The following is a 20,104-nucleotide window of genomic DNA, read 5'->3' as shown; positions in this document are numbered from 1 at the left end:
GTGGAGGTTAACCTGGCCCACAGGTGCAGTAACCAGAAAGGCCCTGCACACTTTGACTCTGCAGGGACAGATTCCAGTTACTGTGCCCAGGGAACAGTGGCAAACATTGGTTCAGCTTGGTGCCTAAGGAAAGAAATAGAATTTTCATTAATATGATTATGAATAAATTTACTTGATAAATCCCCCAGAAATCAGGTGCAAACCTTAAATTGTCCAGCTCCAGTGATCTTCAAGTGGACGTCTGCTGCAGATGTGAGTCAGCAGACTAGTAAGGCAGATAAATGGACTAAAAAGCAACACCTGAGCTATACATTACCCTCCTACCAATCCTCTATCAAAGGCTGGCTCCACCAAAATTACACATTAACCCAAATAACGCCGCTCACTTCTCCTCCATTATCACTCCTCTGCAGCTCTGCCGCCCCTCGAGTTCAATTTAACCTACATACAACTTCACTGAGCACTGTGGATGGAAAAACTAAGTCTGAATACAGCAGCCAAGTAGTTCACAGGTAACCTTTTCCAAAACAATTAAAGTACCTGGATACCTTTCATTTTATTTTATCTGAGTTTTTAGAAGATGCACAACAGTTTCCATTTAAATAAGAGCCGTCTTTTTTACATATTCTCTTATATTTTCTTACTTATTCTCTTTTTTGATTATAAGATCTCTGCCTTATTAATGTTGAACCAGTTCTCTGAACAAGAGAGACACATATAAGCACATACACATGCTTATGAACAGGATGAACCTGGCAACGTGGTGTGAGAAGCAGTCAGCTGCCTGGATGACCTTGTGGGTGTCAATGAATGTTGGATCAAACAGCCAAACCTGCAGCCAGCCTGGAGCCAGATGGTTACTTTCTCAACATGAAAGAGTTCCTGGTGTGGAAATCTTATGTATGCATGTGCTTCAGTGCTTTTATTTTTCTGAGATTAATTACATTAAAAGATTATTAACAATAAAATATTGATTTCAGACAGTGGTGAAAAGAAAATTAATGCCTTTTGGACCAATCAAGCTGTTTGAATCTGAATCTGACGTCAGCAAAATTACTTAAATGTAATAAATAATGTAGGTTCACCCTGAGCTTGAGGTTCTTTAAGCATTGTTTATTATGTTTTATTACAATTACATTACTCTTTGTTGTAACGGGGGAGATCCTGTGTGCAAAACATGACATCTATGTCAGAACATATAAAGTTTAATACACGTATGTGTGTGTCAGTCCTTCAAACCATGTCCTTCTGACATGTCCCAAAGACATGGATTTTATTTATGAATGTTTGTATGTGCTAGATATTTTCTGGACACGAGAGGGCAACAAGAGCCAAGAGAAAAATCACTTTTTCCTAAATACACTGCATACACTCTTTTTTCTACATCATATGCAAAAAAAAAACTCAATTAACTCAATTAGATCAATGCAATGATAAAAAAAAATGGGAATTTCCATCACTTAATAGTGATAGCTAAACAGGAGGGGAGGAAAAGCTGTTTTCTTTCTTTTTTTTTTTTGTTTTTCTTTTTTTGTTGTTCTTTTTCTCTTTATTGAAATTATGAGGAAGGTCATATATACAAGTCAGAACAACTCACATGACATATGCTCAGAAGGCCTGTTTTCAAGAATGTGTATATAATCTCCTTTGCACCAACGAAGCCATTATTGCTCCTCTTAAGAATTTTTTTCTTTCAGCACCTCTTCAGGGGAGCTTTTGTGTCTCTACCTTGTCTTTACAATGCCTCTCTGTGCTCAGTTGAATTCTATTCAAATAGCTGAGAATGCTGAATGACATTTTCAGCCCATTAACTTTTTGGAGTTTTATCTTCTTTTTATCTCTATCAAAATACTGATTTTGGCAGCATACGTTGAATCATTATCATGCTGGATTTTTCTCATCTGCCAGGATTCTGGAGAATGGCTGTCATCATACCTATCCACAGCCAATTGCCGTGCAATGTGCAATCTACATTTTCCTTGTAGCTCTCATTCATGGAATATGGATCAGCTTTTCTCCAGCCTTAACTTCTAGTTGGTTGCAGCCCTCCTGTAATATTTTCCATTTTTATAAAGTCTCAATAAACTTTTTCAATCCCTCTGAAAATTATTTTCCATGTAGATAAAGCAGACATACCGACATGCATAACCCATAGCTCTAAAACATGAACATACTTTCTGAGAGGAAGTATAAAATGCAAAGCCAGGTAGATCAGAGTAACAGAAGGGGCCTTTACACTCCACTGGCTGAACTGGGTCCAATGTACACATTTATGAAATGTGTACATTGGACATCTTCTCCTTACCCGCCCTGCATAGTAATCAGGAGTTGGGTTTATCATGATGAAGGTTGTAGCAGTTTCCTGCCCGACTGTCATCACTGTTATGGTGAACGTTTTCAGGTTTATTTGTTAGTTGCTCTGTTTAACCTGATTTCTTCTTGTCTCTCTCAGTTATCCAAAAATTGCTTCTTCAGAAGTCTTGCTTTCCTGGAGTCCTACTTTACTGTCACATGTGCAAACCTGCAGTTGGACCCTCCCACTGCATGATCCATTTGCCTGCGTGCCCACTCTCCACCTGCCAGCTACACCTACTGCTAGATTTGCACATGTTCTTGTCCCTGGGGTGCATAGCCTTGGTGTTGGGTCGGCGTGGCCGGCTGTGGTTTTGCCTGGGGCGGTCGGGCCCCGTCGGGTTCATGGGCGGGGCTCTGCTGGGGGGAATAGGTGGCCCTTGGGGCTGTGGGGTGCCTGACCTCCATGCAGGGTGCACCGCGGCGCCCGCTGGGCCTGCTCACCGTCGCCCTGTGCTGTCCGGTGCCCCTGCTCTGTCGCACCGGGAGGCTCCAGTCTGGGGGCCCCTCTGCTCTGGTCTGAGTGGGCAGCTGCTCTGTCTGCTTTGGCTGTTCTGGGCTTGGTGCTCTGTGGCCCTGCTGGGCCTTTGGGGCCTCGGGCTCCCCCCGTCCCCCCGTCCCCCACTGATGCTTCAGGGTGCGGCGTGATCACGGCCCCCTTGCAGGCACACATTTCTTCCTTGTTGCCTGGCCACACGTGCATGCTCACAATTGTGCTTGTCTCTCCATCTGCTTCTGACTAGATGTTGCTGATGTTTGTGTGCTGGTATGTTTCTCTGCAGGTACGTTTGATGATTGTACTTTTTCATATCATCATTATTTGTCAAGCAAAATACGGCACACAGACCACCATTCTGTATGTTAGGATGCTGGACAGAACAGTGTAAAAAAAAAAGGAAAAGGAAGAAAAAAAGATTTGCACTAGCTGCCCAGGATTTTGTGTCCAAACCCCAAACTCCCGTTAGTTCCAGAAACCTTCCCCTTTAATATAAACCAGTAAGCCATAGTATTATCACCGCCCACTAAATATTGAGTAGGTCCCTCTTGTATGTTTAATCCGATGGAGTCATGTACAATATACGCTCATTGCAATCAAATATACACCAGAAAAGATTAATTTAGAAATTTTACTTTAACTATAATACTGTTATCTAGAACAGGCCAGACTGGAGGGGCCAACATTTGGAATAAAGAAGCACACCTTAAATCTAAGATGCAATATGTTTTAAAGCTGCTTATAGGTGGGTAGTGTTAGGCCACTTGAATATGAAAAGTAGTCGCCCAGGCACATAGCATGCAGCAGGTGTTAGATGGGAATGATCTCCATTATTAATACAAAACTGAGGCTCATTGTTGAACTGGGATTTTTTCCAAATGAAGGTACAGCAGCTGCATGCGGATAGGGGTCCATATCTTTAAAAAACAAGATGGTATCAGTAACGATTTTGGACAGATTAACTTTGGACATGTTTTTACACACCATCAGCTATTATGCTGTGCATACTTGTGTCCCAAAAGATATTTTAAAATGTCCAGTGGCATTATCTTCCACTTGTGCTTCTTTGCTTTAAATTACTTCACTGAAAAATATTACAAACCTACAAATCCCAAGATGTGCATGTCTTTTATTTCCAAATCACTATGTAAACTATAGAAATATTTAATTAAATTGAATCAGATTATTTCTTTATTAAATTACAATACAAATATCTAGAAACTACTATTGTCAGATTTTTTTAAAATAAACATTTAGCATTCTTAACTAAACTGGAAAGTTAGTAGTTTATATAGTGTTTAAATAACTTCTGTCTACACATTTTTTACAGAGGCCATCTAACAAATTGATCCTCAGATTGGTTTAATGTTTTCATAGAACTTACTCTTTATTTACTTATGAATTTTGCATAATTATTTTAGTCATTCTATTTGAATTACAACTGATAAATGTTAAATGTATTTGATTTCTATAAGAGTCCTATAGACACACGGCAATGTTTAGGAAACACTACACTTAGTGCTTGCTGCAGCAATTTGTTATTATAAATTGTGCATAACTAGTAAAAAGGTTGTGTCACTTAAATTAATACATTCATGTTTTTTCTTCTTCTTCTTCTTCTTCTTCTTCTTCTTCTTCTTTTTAAGAATCCAGTCCAGTGAGGTATTCGGTCTGTTATCATTTCTCCAGGATGTTTAGTCTTTTTGGAGCTCTTGAGAAAGACAACTTCCAACTCACTGTGACAACAATAATATTATCTATCAGATATTGTTGTTCTTAAATGCTTCCGCTCTCTTTTTTGGAATAATACCCAGTTAGCTGAGAAAGAAAACTGAAACCATTCAGTTATTTATTTCATTCCCTTTTCTGAATTTTCTAGTTTGGGATCAGTTAATTTTATCTAACTATCTTTCTTGAATAGTTTGTTGTTCTACAGCTCAGTGTTTTACACAAACACTTGATTAAAATATACTAAAATATAGTGGGGAAATAGATAAATATGTTAAAATTGAAACAAGATCCTACACATTACAGTAAGGGATACTTACTTAAAATACTTATTGTATTAGATAAGAAAATTAAGTATGAAGTATAGTATAGTATATATATATAGTACAGTATAATGTTTGTCTGAGTATGTGTGAGTACAGCTAATTATTTTTACATCATAAAATAAGTTCAATAGTGTTCCCCATATAAGGAATCTTTTAGTCTTTTAAGTGTCCTTTGTCTAATATGTCCAGTAGCTATACAAGCTCTGCAGTGGGGAAACCAAACAACCACTTAACACACTGGTTCCCAACCTGGGGTCCAAGACCCCCCAAGGGGTCCCCCAAAGAGCACAGGGGGTCTCTCAGGCTTTGAACATTAGAGTCATTGTGATTTATGTCCACAAATTGTCCCTATTTGGCTTAGGCTTTTTTAAAGGACAGGACTTGTAATGGAAAAATTTATATACATAACCCTTGTATTCTGTAGACTATACTTTGTATTATTAAAAACCTTGACTTATGATTCACTGAGGAGGAGAACGACTTGTACCCAGGTAATATTTAGTGAGCTCTCCTTTCTTATCACACCACTGATAACATTCTTTAGAAACTGTGTACCAGGCTGTGCAGGGTTTGAAGACAGTGTACTGAGGATTTGCACCAACGACCTTGATGCCATCACGTCATGCGAGTCTATATTAACCAAGCCCATGTGTATCTCTGCGGACTCGCTCAGCCAAAGCTGTTTGACTGTGTGATTCCCATTGCTGATCAGCTCTTAATAAAAAATACTTTGTTTGATTCTCACTTAGTGTGTGATCTTTGATAATAAAAATTCCACAACAGACTCAACCAGAATACATTATTTATGGTGAGAATCTCACTTTTGAAAGCCTAAAACCAGCATAGTTCCAGCACAGGGTGGAGCAGGGGGTCCATGGCATTTTAGTATATGCATGAAGGGGGTCCCGGAGGAAAAAAGGTTGGGAACCACTGACTTAACAGATGACTCGCTACAGGAGTGCTAACTCTTCATGCCAAATTTCTGCTCTTTTCCCTCATCTAAATCAGTGGTTCCCAAACTTTTTTTGCAGGGCCCCCTTTTCATTGACAACAATAATGTCAAAAACCCAATCCCAGTACCACATGCACCCCAAAGTTTAAAAAGAAACGTACAGAGAAATGTGCCACAAAATAGTCTTTAGTTTATTGGCTGCTTCTTCAATAACTGCAGTCAAAATCATGCCAGTGGCAGAAGGAATGATCAACACATCTGCTATAGTATGAGCTTTTGTAAACCAGGAAACTCTGCAAACTACTTCAGGTGAGTTGAGCTTTCAATAAGAGAGATGCAGCTTTAGTAAAACAACTCTGCTATATATGTTAGGTGAGTACTTTATTTCTAAAGTAATCAACAATCTTTTTTGTTTGTGTTCAGGATGACAAGTCCCCAAGTAGTGATATTACTTGTTTGGCTTCATACTGTCAGATGCTCATATTTTGAGACATACAACACACTGTGGTCTGTCTTCATTACCCATCATTGACCATTACCATTACTTGACCCATTACCTGGTCATGCCTAGGGATGCAAGATATGCCTTATCATATTTTCTTCTCTTTTTTTTTTTTTTTTTTTTTTTTTGATAGTTGAAATCTGTTCTTGATTCATCATTGTTACTTTCACAAATTTATCCATGTTTTGCTAGTAGTGTAAAAGTATAAGTTTTATTTAGCCTTGCTGTGCCTCCCCTGTCATGGCAAAACCTTGAATAGAGAAGCCAGTTGATTTGAGGGTGGAGTAAAAGAAGCCATCTATGTCAAAGTAGGGAAATCCTCACATAACAGTGGAGGAGGACTTAATAGCATCTTTCAACAATCCCAAAGAGACTAACATCTACTCACACTTGGCCTCAAGTAAGACTATGGATACAACTGGTCCTGAGTCACAACTCTCAACATCATCCGCAGACACTAAAACATCAATAGTTTCAGTGGAATCTCCAACTATCTCAGTTGGAATTGAAGAAGCTCTTGAGGATGAGAGTGAGTTGGACAGCAGTGCCTGGATGAATGAGAACCTCCACAGACAGAAAAGATATTTAATTAAACTGAATCAGATTGTTTCTTTATTATATCCTTAAGATGTTTACAATACAACTTAATGGAGACACATCAAACATCATATATAAAATCCTAAGTCAAACTTATATTAAAATCCCAATAAACACCATGATTTTTTTTTTTTTTTTGCAATATCTGTACATGAAAAATCAAATTAGAGCAAATATTAAAGCTGGAAATAGTTCAAAGTCTAAATCAAGTGACAATGGTAAGTAGATTAAAACAACACATTTAAATGTTTTCTACTAATCACCAAAGGAGATATAATGCAAAAACTATGTCATCCATTTATCAAGGTATATAATTATAGACCACTATCATTTATTAGTTTTGACAGTCTTTTATAATTTAGTAGAAACATATAGGAATAAATACAGGAAAGACAAAACAGAAAACTTTATATAAAAATAACATGGGAGTATAATGTAATTTTCATAGAACATTTGACACATCTGAGGCATTTTGGCTTGTGTTGTACACAAGCTACTACAGTAACAATGTTTGCAGCCTTGTTGACTTTTAATACAGAAAATTTAAATACAAACTGACAAGAACTTGTGGCATTAAAACACTGACACTGTCATGCCTTCTGTAGATGTCAAACATCCAGTTGCAGTATACATACTAGAAGAGGATACTTCAGTGGTCTGAAGTGTGCAAGAGATGTTGTACAAAACCCTGTATCAACACGTATTAAACCTGACCTGTTTGTTTATATTTTGCCTTTTTGTTTGTTTGTCGTAAAACAAATATTTTCTATCTAAGCAGACTGGCAAGAAAAGAGGCATAAAACAAACAATTAAAAACAAAATAAGATCACACATAAATCCATATAAGGTATATAAAATACCATTTGACCACAACATATCAAGACCCTACATTGACTGTATAATCCGGCAAGAGATATGGCAACATGTAAAACATCATAAACAGATCCCAAAAGGACAAGTTGTAAAATATCTATGTAATCCATTGATAATATAATCCATAAATAAGTATGTAATCACTACTGACCTTTTCAGTTTGCAAGTCTTGTGGCATAAAGTAAACAATCACCCAAAAAAAAAGGCGGGACTTTTCTCTCTTCCCCTTAATGTATTCAAAAAGTACTTGTTAATTCAAGCATTTGTTTATAAATGTAAATACAAAAAGAAACTGCAAGTACAGCTGCAGTTGTTTGAAAACTGGTAGGTAGATATTTTTGTAAAACACACACCATAACCTCCAAACTCATATAAAGCAGACAGTGCATTAGCAGTGGTTTGGCCTCACTGAATCTACAGAGACACTACAAAATTATCAAGCAGTGTAACAATAAAATATCCCTGAGAATTAGATCATTACACCAGCGCAGCTTTTCTTGCATTTGTAGATCTCTGCACCTGTGAGTGTTGGATTTCTGCTGAACGGCATTTTAAGGAGAGAATCCAGCTTCTTCCCTTTCCTCGATTTTGCCCTGCAATGCGAGCACAGTTTGGAGTGAGCTTCCTTTCATATTTCACTGTATATATCAGTGTGCATATGTGAAAACTACAATGCATATATATTATAACTCACATTTTGACGGCTGCCCACACACAGAAACACAGCATCAGCATGGCAATGGTGGCAATGGCGATATATATGTAGACAGGTGACATGTCCCGGTCTGGCATAGGTGTGACTTCTTTCTTTTCTGAATTTAAAACACAGAAACAAAATCAGGTTAGTTTACAAGAGCTTTACATATTGCTCACTCAGAAAAAAACAAAACAAAACAAAAACACTATTTACAAATTGCAATGAGAAGCCAATTTATGTAAAGGTCAGCATAAATGCATTGAACAGAATGCATAGATGTATTTTACAGCACCAATGACCTTTAATTATTAATTATTATTTAATTATTAATTGTTCAAAAAACAAAACTAAAGGGCTGCTTCTTAAACACTGTCATAAAAAAACAATAAAAACATCCAGATTTTGAAAGGTAAAAGTTGAGCTTGAGCAAATGCAGCTAAAATGATAGAAAACATCTGATTATACAAACATTTGCACTTTATATCAACGAATATTTGAACATAAATTGATCTAACATACAGTTAAGCAGAGTAAAAGCAGATTTTTGTTTCTGTTCTGTAAACGTTTGTATCGACTTAGACTTAATACTTTATTATTTTAAGTCCTATAGATATCAGAGTTCTCCTGAACTCTTTAAAGTCTGCACTAAAGATAAAGGAATGGAGGTTTTAGTTGTTTGTTTTCTTCATATTTCTCTAATTCCTTTGGAGTTTTTCAGTATGACACTTCACTGTAAATGCATAACTTGAAAACATCTCAAACAACTTATCAATCAAACAATTTATTTGAATAAATATTTCACAAGTATTCTTAAAATAATCATATATAGGACATAACTCGTATCTAGGTGGATAGACAGGCTGGAAAGTGGTTTTCTCCAGTTAAAATGTGGTGTGCCCAACCTATCCAGTAGTTTAGTCAATAGTTAGGAAAGGGATTTTAAATTGCAAACGTAATGACAAAAATGGTACATGCAGAACATTTTCATATACTGATCATTGTATACATTGTGTATTGTTATTTTAGTGTAGATCTACATTTATTTTAATAGTGTAGTATTTTAGATAGTTATATATTATACTCAGACTGTAGGTTTTACAGCCTGTCATTTTACAATCACCTTTAAATTTCCAACAATTCCTGATATTAAAGATCATAAAAAAATCTGCTGTTCTTTAAGGAGGAACAAGCTTTCCTCTACTGTGACCATTTGATTATAACATTCATTCATTCATTCATTTTCTGTACAGATTTGTCCAATTAAGGGTCACGGGGAAGCTGGAGCCTATTAGGTTGCCAGTCCACTGCAGGGCCAACACTGAGAGACAAACAGCCACTCACACCCACGCCTAGAGAGGATTTAGGTTGACAAATGAACCTAACATGCATGTCTTTGGATGGTGGAAGGAAGTCGAAGTACTGTGCACCACTTTATTTATTTTCAGTCCAATTCTAATATACAAATACTGATGTGTTTCATTACCCCTTTTAATATCCTCGCCATAATTCTATCATCAACCGTTTTTTTTTTTTGTTGTTGTTGTTTTTGTTTGTTTGTTTGTTTTAAATTTTAGAAATAAATTATGAAAAACATATGCGAAGAAATCCAGGTTTTCAGGTAAAAGTATTTAGAATAAAAGATGATGACAGCAAAAAAATAAGTTTGATTTAAATTTTTTTATTCATCAAAAAGAAAATACAAACGCTGCAATTTGATCAAAAATCTGTTAAGTGACAAAACTTAAAGCAAAATTACAAAACATTTAATTTATCAACATGAGGCCTATTATATTTTAGGTCCATTTCTTTAGTGTCAAGAAATTTGCAATTTAGCTCATTCTAAAACATTTAAATACTTTTGATGAACATCTAAACAAATCAGAACAGTTTCTGTTTTCTAACACATAGTATATGTACTGGTCTGTGACCATTAACCCTTTATTGGGCGAATGACCGTATTTGTACCCTTCATTGAATGTACAAAATGGCTCTGCATGCTAGTCCATGAAACCATTGAGTTCTCCACACCAATCATCACATATCAGGCTACATCCCAGATACTTCATTGAGACTGGTCTTCAGCATAAATGGAGAAAAAACCTTAAGTACTGACCACTTACTACTCTGTAACTTTTGGTATTTTAAAAATTATAAATATTATTTAAATATTTATATACCCAAACTTATAACTCTTTTCTATAGTTGAAATTTGAAATTTCCAAGTATTTCAGTGCAATAAAGGGGTTACCCTTTGAGAGGTAAACAAACTATTGAACATAAAGATAGTTCTATGATTCATTCTCTAGACAATGTCTCCTTATGGTTGCCTTCAAGTACAGATCCATGAACTGCAGGGAACCGATTGCTTCAAATAACAACTTGTAGTTGTGTTGTATTTTTTCTATAACTCACAGTAATTAACCAACACACAAAAATGAATAATAATAATAACAATAATATTGCATGTCAAGTCAGCCCTGTTGTGCAACTAAAGCGACACATAAATAACTAGAGGTGGGTTTTTCTCACGAATATGCGCTGCCACCAAAGAGGCCAACTCCCAGTCTTTAGCTTGAGGGTAAAGGATACCAGGCAGACTAATTGAAGTCAATAGTGCAATCATTTTCTCCTGTTGCTAAGGCCTGCTGCTTCAGGCTGTGTTCATACACATTTGTAACCTTTAGCACATATTTATTTAAACTGATGGGTTGTTGCATGTTCTTATTATAATCCCTTGCATCAGTGCAACTCTGTTTAGCATGGCTGCAATGCCACATGAATTGAAACTAAATGCAAAAAAAGACCTTTCTGTGTAGAGTTTGCATGTTCTCCCTTTGAAAGTGTAGATTCTCTTTGAGCATTACAGCCCACAAACATGCTTGTTAAGTTATATGGATGGAAGGATGGATGGATGGATGGATGGACGGACGGACGGATGGACGGACGGACGGACGGATGGATGGATGGATGGACGGACGGATGGATGGATGGATGGACAGATGGACGGATGGATGGCATACATATGTGGCATCTGAGCAAATAATCCTCCTTCAGCCGTTCCATCATGGCAGCATCCCTGTCTTGAAAAGTGAATAAAATATGAAACATCTGTAAATATTTATCTTCAGTGAAAGGATTATCTTTTGATTACAATGATAATTTTTGCAACAAACAATAAACAATCATATTTGTGGCTCAGTATTTAAAATATTTTGACTTAGTTTAAATATTAATCATAAAGTAAGGAGATTCAAATTTTACTCTAGTTACAGAGCAGAAAAGAATAGACAAAGATAAAAATATAAGAAATGATGAATGAAAACTTACCAGGTGATGACGTTGTCAGGGGCTGCAGGTGGAAATCCAAAAAATGAAACATAACTCGTTATAAATTTGTTCAGCAAAACACGGCAGCCAGACCAACATTCTGCTTGCTATGATGCTGGAGAGGACAAGGTAAAAGAATAAAAAAAATGAACTCTGTGGCTTCAGCACCTCTCAGACATCCAAATATGGGGATCCTGTCAGCCTTTCATCATAGCAAAACTGTGCAAAAATGCAACAACTTTCTTTCCTTGAGCCTTGTTTTGTCTGGGAATCTTGAGCCCCAGACAAAACAGGCCAGGCCAGAAATAAATAACAGAGTAAAGTTTACACAGGGCAGTGAACAGGAAAGAAAAGATTAACATTTCCCACTAATGGATATATTATTCCAACTACAAGGTGGTCACAGTGTGAGTGGTTGTTTTTCTCTCTAAGATGAACTGGCAACCTGTACCCTGCCCCATGCCTGACAGCAGCTGGGACAAGCTCTTGTGCCCATGAATTGGATGTATAGTGTGTATATAAAATGAATAAATGGTTTTTCTGCATGGAACTTTTTTTTTATTTTGTTTTGTTTTGCTTGCAGTAGTAAGATACATTATTACCTGGGTGGCATACAGGGTGGCTCCAATCACTCCAAAAGCTTTGTTCGACACAGTACTTGTGCAGTTTGGACCTCACCCTGAAGCAGCTGCTCTCGTCGCTGTGGCTGGAGGAAAGAGTCAGGCTGTTCTGATCTGCTGGTATATTTCTCTGTCAGTAAGAAAAATGAGTAAAAAAGTTATTAGAAATGTAAACGTTCACAAACAAACTCAATTCCAATTTTGAAAGAAACAGATGAAGTATTATGTGTGTTTACATTGTTTCTTAGGTCTTGCTGGCAAAAGCTTTAAGCTGGTACACCACAATATGACAAAGCAGTACTTATCAGATAAATCATACCAGTGATAATTTTCCATCAGCTCCTTCCTGACTGTGTTCCACCTCCCACTCAAGGCATTGGGTAGGAACCTTTCCAACTGGATCCTCCCAGTGTAGCTCCAGTTGATTGTCAAGACCTGTCTGCAGATACAGCTTCTCTGTGGCTGCAGGCTTCACTGCAAAAAGATTTAGATTAAAGATTGTGACAGGATGAGGATAAGAACACTGATGTCAGTGAGGTCATAGTTGAGCAGAAAGAGCACAAGGAAATTTTTACAGCAGGATCTAGTATTTAGCTCTCAGTAAGCATTGTGTGTCTATATGAAAGCTCTTCCATAAGACTAGCATCTCAATACCGTGGTTTTGGATCTGCAGGGTGATGAAAAATGGCATCAAGGGCCCTTTCGGGGAGGAGCCATTTACAGAGAAGTTGATGTCAGTGAATTGAGGCAGAGATTTCCCTGTGAAGTTACAGCCAGTTCTGACTTCTCCTGATTTGATGTACTTTGGGCATTCCACTGCCTGCTCCAGAGGTTTATGCCTGGAAAATAGACAGACCAGATAACATCTAATTACTGTCTCATTGTTATGTTTGCTGGTCTGTTTTTTTTTTTTTTTTTTGTCAGTAACAGCTACCTTTAGGAGATAGGTATATATTTTAAGAGTTCTGAACCAGATGATAGTACACGACTGTGCTGCAGTTACTAATTAGTTGCAGTAAGGTCTTACAGCGGTGAATCATAGCCTTTCAGTGACAAGACCAAGCATGACCAGAAAAAAAGGAAAAAACAACTGATGGGTGTAAGTGTGAAACTTTTTCCACTGATTTCCAAAACTTCAGATGCTGTTGAATTTCTAGGGAACTCAATTACAAAATCAAAGTTGTTCTACAATATTTTTAATATAATGTGATCATGTGTTAGCATGCTGGTATTTGCTGCCATCACTGTACACAGTATGAGGCAGAGGTGAATGTTATAAATCCAACAATTATATACCCATTAAAACTTGTTGATAAGTCTGATTTAACGTGACTAACTAGTTAAAGTTCATTCTAGAGAAAAACTTTAATGTCTTTGACAAATTAGCTGTAAAGAGCATTTTCTCTGGAACCCATGTGGCAGATATCTGCTTAAATATGTAAGAAAGTGTCCACTTTGGGCATGTGACATACCAGAAATACAGACTTTGCTCTGAGTTGGCTGGCATCTTTGGGCTTCTTTTCCACTTGCACTCCAAGTACTCCATGTTTTGGAATATGCAGATAAAATCCTGCACGGCTGTGTCTTTAATTCCTAGATGTGAATGAATTAAATCAGTCAGCAAAGGTGTATGTATTTTGCATATCAGTTAAGATATATTTCTTCTTTCTCCATCACAAATCTTAAGGCGCTTGAGGACTGACCTGTGCTGGGAGAGTTTTGAAAGAGTTCGGAGTAGTTTGTGCTCTTGATCATTGTGTTGTTGGTGCAGGGCCCATTGAGCAAGGTATACACTCTTACATGAACATCTTTCATCAAGTTAAATTGGGCACGATATGTGGCCTTTTCTGTCCTGACAGCCTGCCAAACAAGATACACAAATATGTCACATATATAAATTACATCCAAGGAGTTTTACTTTTACTTATCATCATCATACAAGCTTGTAGACAGAAACCTGAAAAGGAAGGCTGAACTGCAGTTAGTTGTTGTCACACTACAGCTGCTGTTAATAACTGATTTTCAATAGTTATTCAGAACTGTGTGATTTGTAGAACCTGTTTATATACTTTTATAGGCAGTGTTGTGTATCAACATGTTCAAATGAACATGTTTATTGAATATGTTCACTTTTCTGTGACCGCTGAAATGCACGCAACTCATCTGTAAATAAAGAACGTGAACGTGAACATGTACTCGTTCGGATTATGTGAGGTCCTGTAACAGTCACTGCCTACATTTTTCAGCGCTGCACAGCCACTGTAACACTTCTCAGCAACATCAGTGCAGTCCCACTCTGAAATGGCAAATGAAAGTGAAAGTAGAAAAGCTGCTGACACAGCGTGAGCATCACAGGCTTTGCATGATTATACTTAGGGGAAAATTCCGTACAGAGGTTTCCGAAAGTAAAAATCTAAAATTTCTATGCACTCGATGTCTGCCTGCACTTAAAAAGCAAGTTAGAACATCAGCCTCAATGACTTCTAATTTGAAGAGATGTGGAGTTGAAGCATCCATCCAGTTTCAGAGAACATCTGCAAGTCCTTGCAGATGCTACCAACAGCCCGACATGTTCCTCAGGTTCAGTCTTTCATTCTCACTTCTAACTTGAAACAACTTACATTATTTTAGCTTTGAACTAGTTCAAAATTGAAATGTTAAACTATAAATGTGAAGTATTCATTTTAAACTGAAAAATTAATAAAAAATTAAATTAAATTAAAGCCGCAAGCGGCATCCATCGGGTCCGAGTGTCCTGGACTCCGCCACCCGATGTTGCCATGACAACAGGTGTTGTAATGTGTTAAGGACCCAACAAGTATGAATACTGTTAACTTTGGTGCAGTTCCCATGTATTCCTATGGAGATATGAGCAACCGTGTTTCATGGCGAGAAGGCTTTTTTCCGTCTGTTGCCACAGTAACACGGTTTTTCCTATTAGAAAGATTTGAGGAGCGTTTGGTCCCCAACTTGTCAGGAAGCTCCCCACCAAGTTTGGAGTCAGTCGCACGAATCCCCTCAGACTAGTTCGTTCAAATGTCAGTGACATCCAAGATGGCGGCCACCCCGTTGCCATGGCAACAGGTGTTCGATTGACTTCTTTGCTGGACTTGGGGTGTTACACGTATGAATACTGTGAACTTTGGTGCAGATCCCATGTATTTCTATGGAGATATGACCAAACCGTGTTTCATGGCGAGAAGGTCATATTGCGTCGGTTGCCACGGTAACACGCTTTCTGCTATTAGAAAGATTTGAGGAGCGTTTGGTCCCCAACTTCTCAGGAAGCTTCCCACCAAGTTTGGAGTCAATTGCACGAATCCCCTCAGACTAGTTCGTTCAAATACGATGTGTGTAAAGTGCCAAAAATGGCCAAAAAATGGCCGAACACGCCAAGATGGCGGGCACGCCGTTGTCATGGCAACAGGTGTTTGATTGACTTCTTTGCTGGACTTGGGGTGTCACAGGTATGAATCCTGTGAACTTTGGTGCAGATCCCATGTATTCCTATGGAGATATGAGCAAACCGTGTTTCTTGGCGAGGTCATTTTCCGTCGGTTGCCACGGTAACATGCTTTCTGCTATTAGAAAGATTTGAATAGCGTTTGGTCCCCAACTTGTCAGGAAGCTTCCCACCAAGTTTGGAGTCAATCGCACGAATCCCCTCAGACTAGTTCGTTCAAATGGCAATGAAATCCAAGATGGCGGGCACCCCGTTGCCATGGCAACAGATGTTCGAATGACTTCTTTGCTGGACTTGGGGTGTGACACGTATGAATACTGTGAACTTTGGTGCAGATCCCATGTATTTCTATGGAGATATGATCAAACCGTGTTTCATGGCGAGAAGGTCATTTTGCGTCGGTTGCCACGGTAACACGCTTTCTCCTATTAGAAAGATTTGAATAGCGTTTGGTCCCCAACTTGTCAGGAAGCTTCCCACCAAGTTTGGAGTCAATCGCACGAATCCCCTCAGACTAGTTCGTTCAAATGGCAATGAAATCCAAGATGGCGGGCACCCCGTTGCCATGGCAACAGATGTTCGAATGACTTCTTTGCTGGACTTGGGGTGTGACACGTATGAATACTGTGAACTTTGGTGCAGATCCCATGTATTTCTATGGAGATATGATCAAACCGTGTTTCATGGCGAGAAGGTCATTTTCCGTTGGTTGCCATGGCAACAGGTGTTCGAATGACTTCTTTGCTGGACTTGGGGTGTCACAGGTATGAATCCTGTCAACTTTGGTGCAGATCCCATGTATTCCTATGGAGATATGAGCAAACCGTGTTTCTTGGCGAGGTCATTTTCCGTCGGTTGCCACGGTAACACGCTTTCTGCTATTAGAAAGATTTGAATAGCGTTTGGTCCCCAACTTGTCAGGAAGCTCCCCACCAAGTTTGGAGTCAGTCGCACGAATCCCCTCAAACTAGTTCGTTCAAATGTCAATGAAATCCAAGATGGCGGGCACCCCGTTGCCATGGCAACAGGTGTTCGAATGACTTCTTTGCTGGACTTGGGGTGTGACACGTATGAATACTGTGAACTTTGGTGCAGATCCCATGTATTTCTATGGAGATATGAGCAAACAGTGTTTCTTGGCGAGGTCATTTTCCGTCGGTTGCCACGGTAACACGCTTTCTGCTATTAGAAAGATTTGATTGCGTTTGGTCCCCAACTTGTCAGGAAGCTCCCCACCAAGTTTGGAGTCAGTCGCACGAATCCCCTCAGACTAGTTCATTCAAATGTCAATGAAATCCAAGATGGCGGGCACCCCGTTGCCATGGCAACAGGTGTTCGAATGACTTCTTTGCTGGACTTGGGGTGTGACACGTATGAATACTGTGAACTTTGGTGCAGATCCCATGTATTTCTATGGAGATATGAGCAAACAGTGTTTCATGGCGAGAAGGTCATTTTGCGTCGGTTGCCACGGTAACACGCTTTCTGCTATTAGAAAGATTTGAATAGCGTTTGGTCCCCAACTTGTCAGGAAGCTTCCCACCAAGTTTGGAGTCAATCGCACGAATCCCCTCAGACTAGTTCATTCAAATACGATGTGTGTAAAGTGAAAAAAATGGGAAAAAAATGGCCGAAAACGCCAAGATGGCGGGCACCCTGTTGCCATGGCGACAGGTGTTCAGTTGACTTTTTTGCTCAGCTTGGGGTGTTACACGTGTGTGCCGAGTTTCGTCTTCCTACGTCGAAGTAGAGTTTTGGGACACCATTCATTTGGGGAATTTTGGGGTGTCTAGGTGGCGCTGTTGAGCCAATTTTGCATTGAAGTGTATGCGGACCTTATAATATCCGAGTTACGCGGGACTTGACGTGTGTGCCAAGTTTCACAACTTTTCATGGGTGTTTAGGGGGTCAAATTTGGGGTCGAAGCGCTTAGAAGGAGGAGGAGGAGACTAAACATTTCAGGAACAATAGGGTCCTTCCATACTTCGTATGGCTCGGACCCTAATGAACTAAACTTTGAACTAGTTAATGAGAAGCATGAACTTGCGCAACACTGCTTACAGGCCTAATCTATTAGCCAGCATTGTGGTAGATATTACACTTTATCTTTGCTGTATTGTGGTTTCTGAGTAAGCCACACATCAACATCGTTTGAAGGTGGTACATCACTGTATAAACATGTATACAAGTCAGGCAAAAGTCTACAGTGATGAAATCCTCTTTAAATGAGGAAATTTACAGGAATATTCAAGCTGTTGTTGTAAAGTGATGTATGACTTTTTTGTCTTTTTATTTCAGATTTAGCTTCTGACCTCTCGTAATACATGCTGGGTTAAAGATTTTTGTTTTGAATCCAGTAAACAATGCTTTCCCAGTGCTGCACACACCAGAATTTGCAGTGCTGGTTTTGACAGAGAACTGATTTCTTTGTGGACTCCTGATAGTATCTTCCTATTTATGAAGTGATAAAAAAAAGACAGTTATATCAATCTTATGTCAACAGAAAGCAACAAATTCAGAAACTATCTTGACTCATTTTCTGCATTCTTGAAATTTAACTTATTTATGGGCAGCAGCTACAGAACACTTTCTATTATCAGTTATATTATCATTAAATCAATGATCATTGATTGTAATTTTTAAAAAAGAAAACTACCAAAACATTGAATTTTCCCTCTCGGATTAATAAAGTTTCTTTTTTTTTTTTTCATTTAATTTTCATTCAATTTGATCATATTTTGTACGTTTTAAAATACAGCAGAATGACCACGGATATTCGCCTGCCCCTGCTAAGTAGTCTGCTCCTTGCCTCTCTGTGTATGACCCTTGGCTTCATAATCGCTACACCTTTGGATTGTGGATCTCCCCTGACTGTATCTGGAGTCTTTTCACAGGATCCTGCACCCTGCATCACCTGAGGAACTCCCTGCCACTCCCTGCCGCACTACACCCTGCTCTTCTCCTCCATTCCCCGGTTTCAATAAATTATATTGTATTCAAATCTCAATCACTGAGTGTGTGGCTGAATTTCCGGGTCCTCAGGGAGACATCATTACATAAACAAAAACCATTTCTGCAACTTCATAGACTCCATAGATAAAAAAAAAACACAATATAAATATTTTTTATGTAATGCTTTTCTAGTATGTTTTAGAAATACTCGTTCATGCTGATATTAGCGCGTGTGTTGGCATGCGGTTACATGCGTGTCCTCATATTAATTCTGAATAAAATTGCAAGCACTTACAGCCCATCTGTCCTTGTATGTGTTGTAATATTCCAGCTGATACATTGCAGAGCAGTCTGTCACGTTGATTAAGTTGCTAGGGGGGCTCCAAGTAATCTCCAGAAGTCCAAGATGACCAGGGTCCAATACTGCAAGGTTTTCCGGAGGATCCACTGTGAATGATATAATCTGTCGTCAGGATAAGGTATGCTACACCAGAACATCAGAAAAGTCTAGTTATGTTTTCAAGAGCAAGCACAAGTATTACCTGTTTTATTTTGTTTCTGTTTAGTGGGGTCATTGCTTACTTTGAATAAATGATTCCCGAAGGTTGAACATATCAGACACGCATGTAAAATCGGGTGTGAACAAAAAAGTCATACGACTTAGGTAACTGAAAATTGACCAACCTGAAAGTCCATTGCTCTCCTTCAAGATCATAAACAGCAGCATTTGTAAAGAAGGATAAATGAGTCGGAATTTATTCGCCATTATCAGCATTTAATCGAGGCTAGAGAAACAAAAACAAAGATAGAATATGTAAACATAATAAAAGCGAAAAAATTTGGGGAGAGAACTGTACGAAACTGACTAAATCTTTAAAACTCAATTAGCCTACTTACAAATGCGTTGAAGAAGCGTTTTCCGTCAGCAGCAAGCTCAGCCAGTGTGGGACTGACCAAGCGTGGGTGTACGGACACATTTATTGTGTTCTCCCTAAGGCGGAGGTAAAAAAAAAAAAAAAAAAAAAAAAAAACGGGGCTGATTCACCAGGGTAAGAAATTGTTTGTTATGGTCGAGTCCCAACACATCTTGAAAGTATTAAATTCCACCGAAATCCCAGTAGAAATCCCCTTTACATCCATTTTTTTTCTTCTGAACTGCGTATAAAAGAAATCCGTGCATGTACAAGCCTGACTCTGTTGTCAGCGGCAGTACTATAAA

The 20,104-nt window shown here is 38.5% G+C and overlaps 1 protein-coding gene across 2 annotated transcripts; it reads right to left on the bottom strand.

The window, feature by feature from the left end:
• Positions 1-6,955: 6,955 nt before the first annotated feature.
• il13ra2 (interleukin 13 receptor, alpha 2) lies at positions 6,956-19,868 on the bottom strand. Of its 2 annotated transcripts, none has more exons than XM_042008175.1 (10): positions 19,783-19,868; positions 19,570-19,670; positions 19,181-19,332; positions 14,174-14,330; positions 13,943-14,063; positions 13,125-13,309; positions 12,790-12,944; positions 12,453-12,600; positions 8,521-8,638; positions 6,956-8,419 (listed from the first exon to the last, which is right to left on the bottom strand). In XM_042008175.1, exons 2-10 carry the CDS (start codon positions 19,658-19,660, stop codon positions 8,296-8,298), a joined length of 1,251 nt encoding a protein of 416 aa, XP_041864109.1. In that variant the 5' UTR covers positions 19,661-19,670; positions 19,783-19,868; the 3' UTR covers positions 6,956-8,295. The 2 variants fall into 2 exon arrangements, with proteins under 2 accessions (XP_041864109.1, XP_041864110.1); XM_042008176.1 differs by lacking the exons at positions 6,956-8,419; positions 8,521-8,638 and adding exons at positions 10,177-11,603; positions 11,851-11,872.
• Positions 19,869-20,104: the final 236 nt, after the last annotated feature.

Source organism: Melanotaenia boesemani, chromosome 15 (genome assembly GCF_017639745.1).
Source record: "Melanotaenia boesemani isolate fMelBoe1 chromosome 15, fMelBoe1.pri, whole genome shotgun sequence".
Lineage (NCBI taxonomy): Eukaryota > Metazoa > Chordata > Actinopteri > Atheriniformes > Melanotaeniidae > Melanotaenia > Melanotaenia boesemani.
The sequence above is the reverse complement of the archived record's forward strand: the minus strand, read 5'-3'. Positions and strand labels throughout refer to the sequence as shown.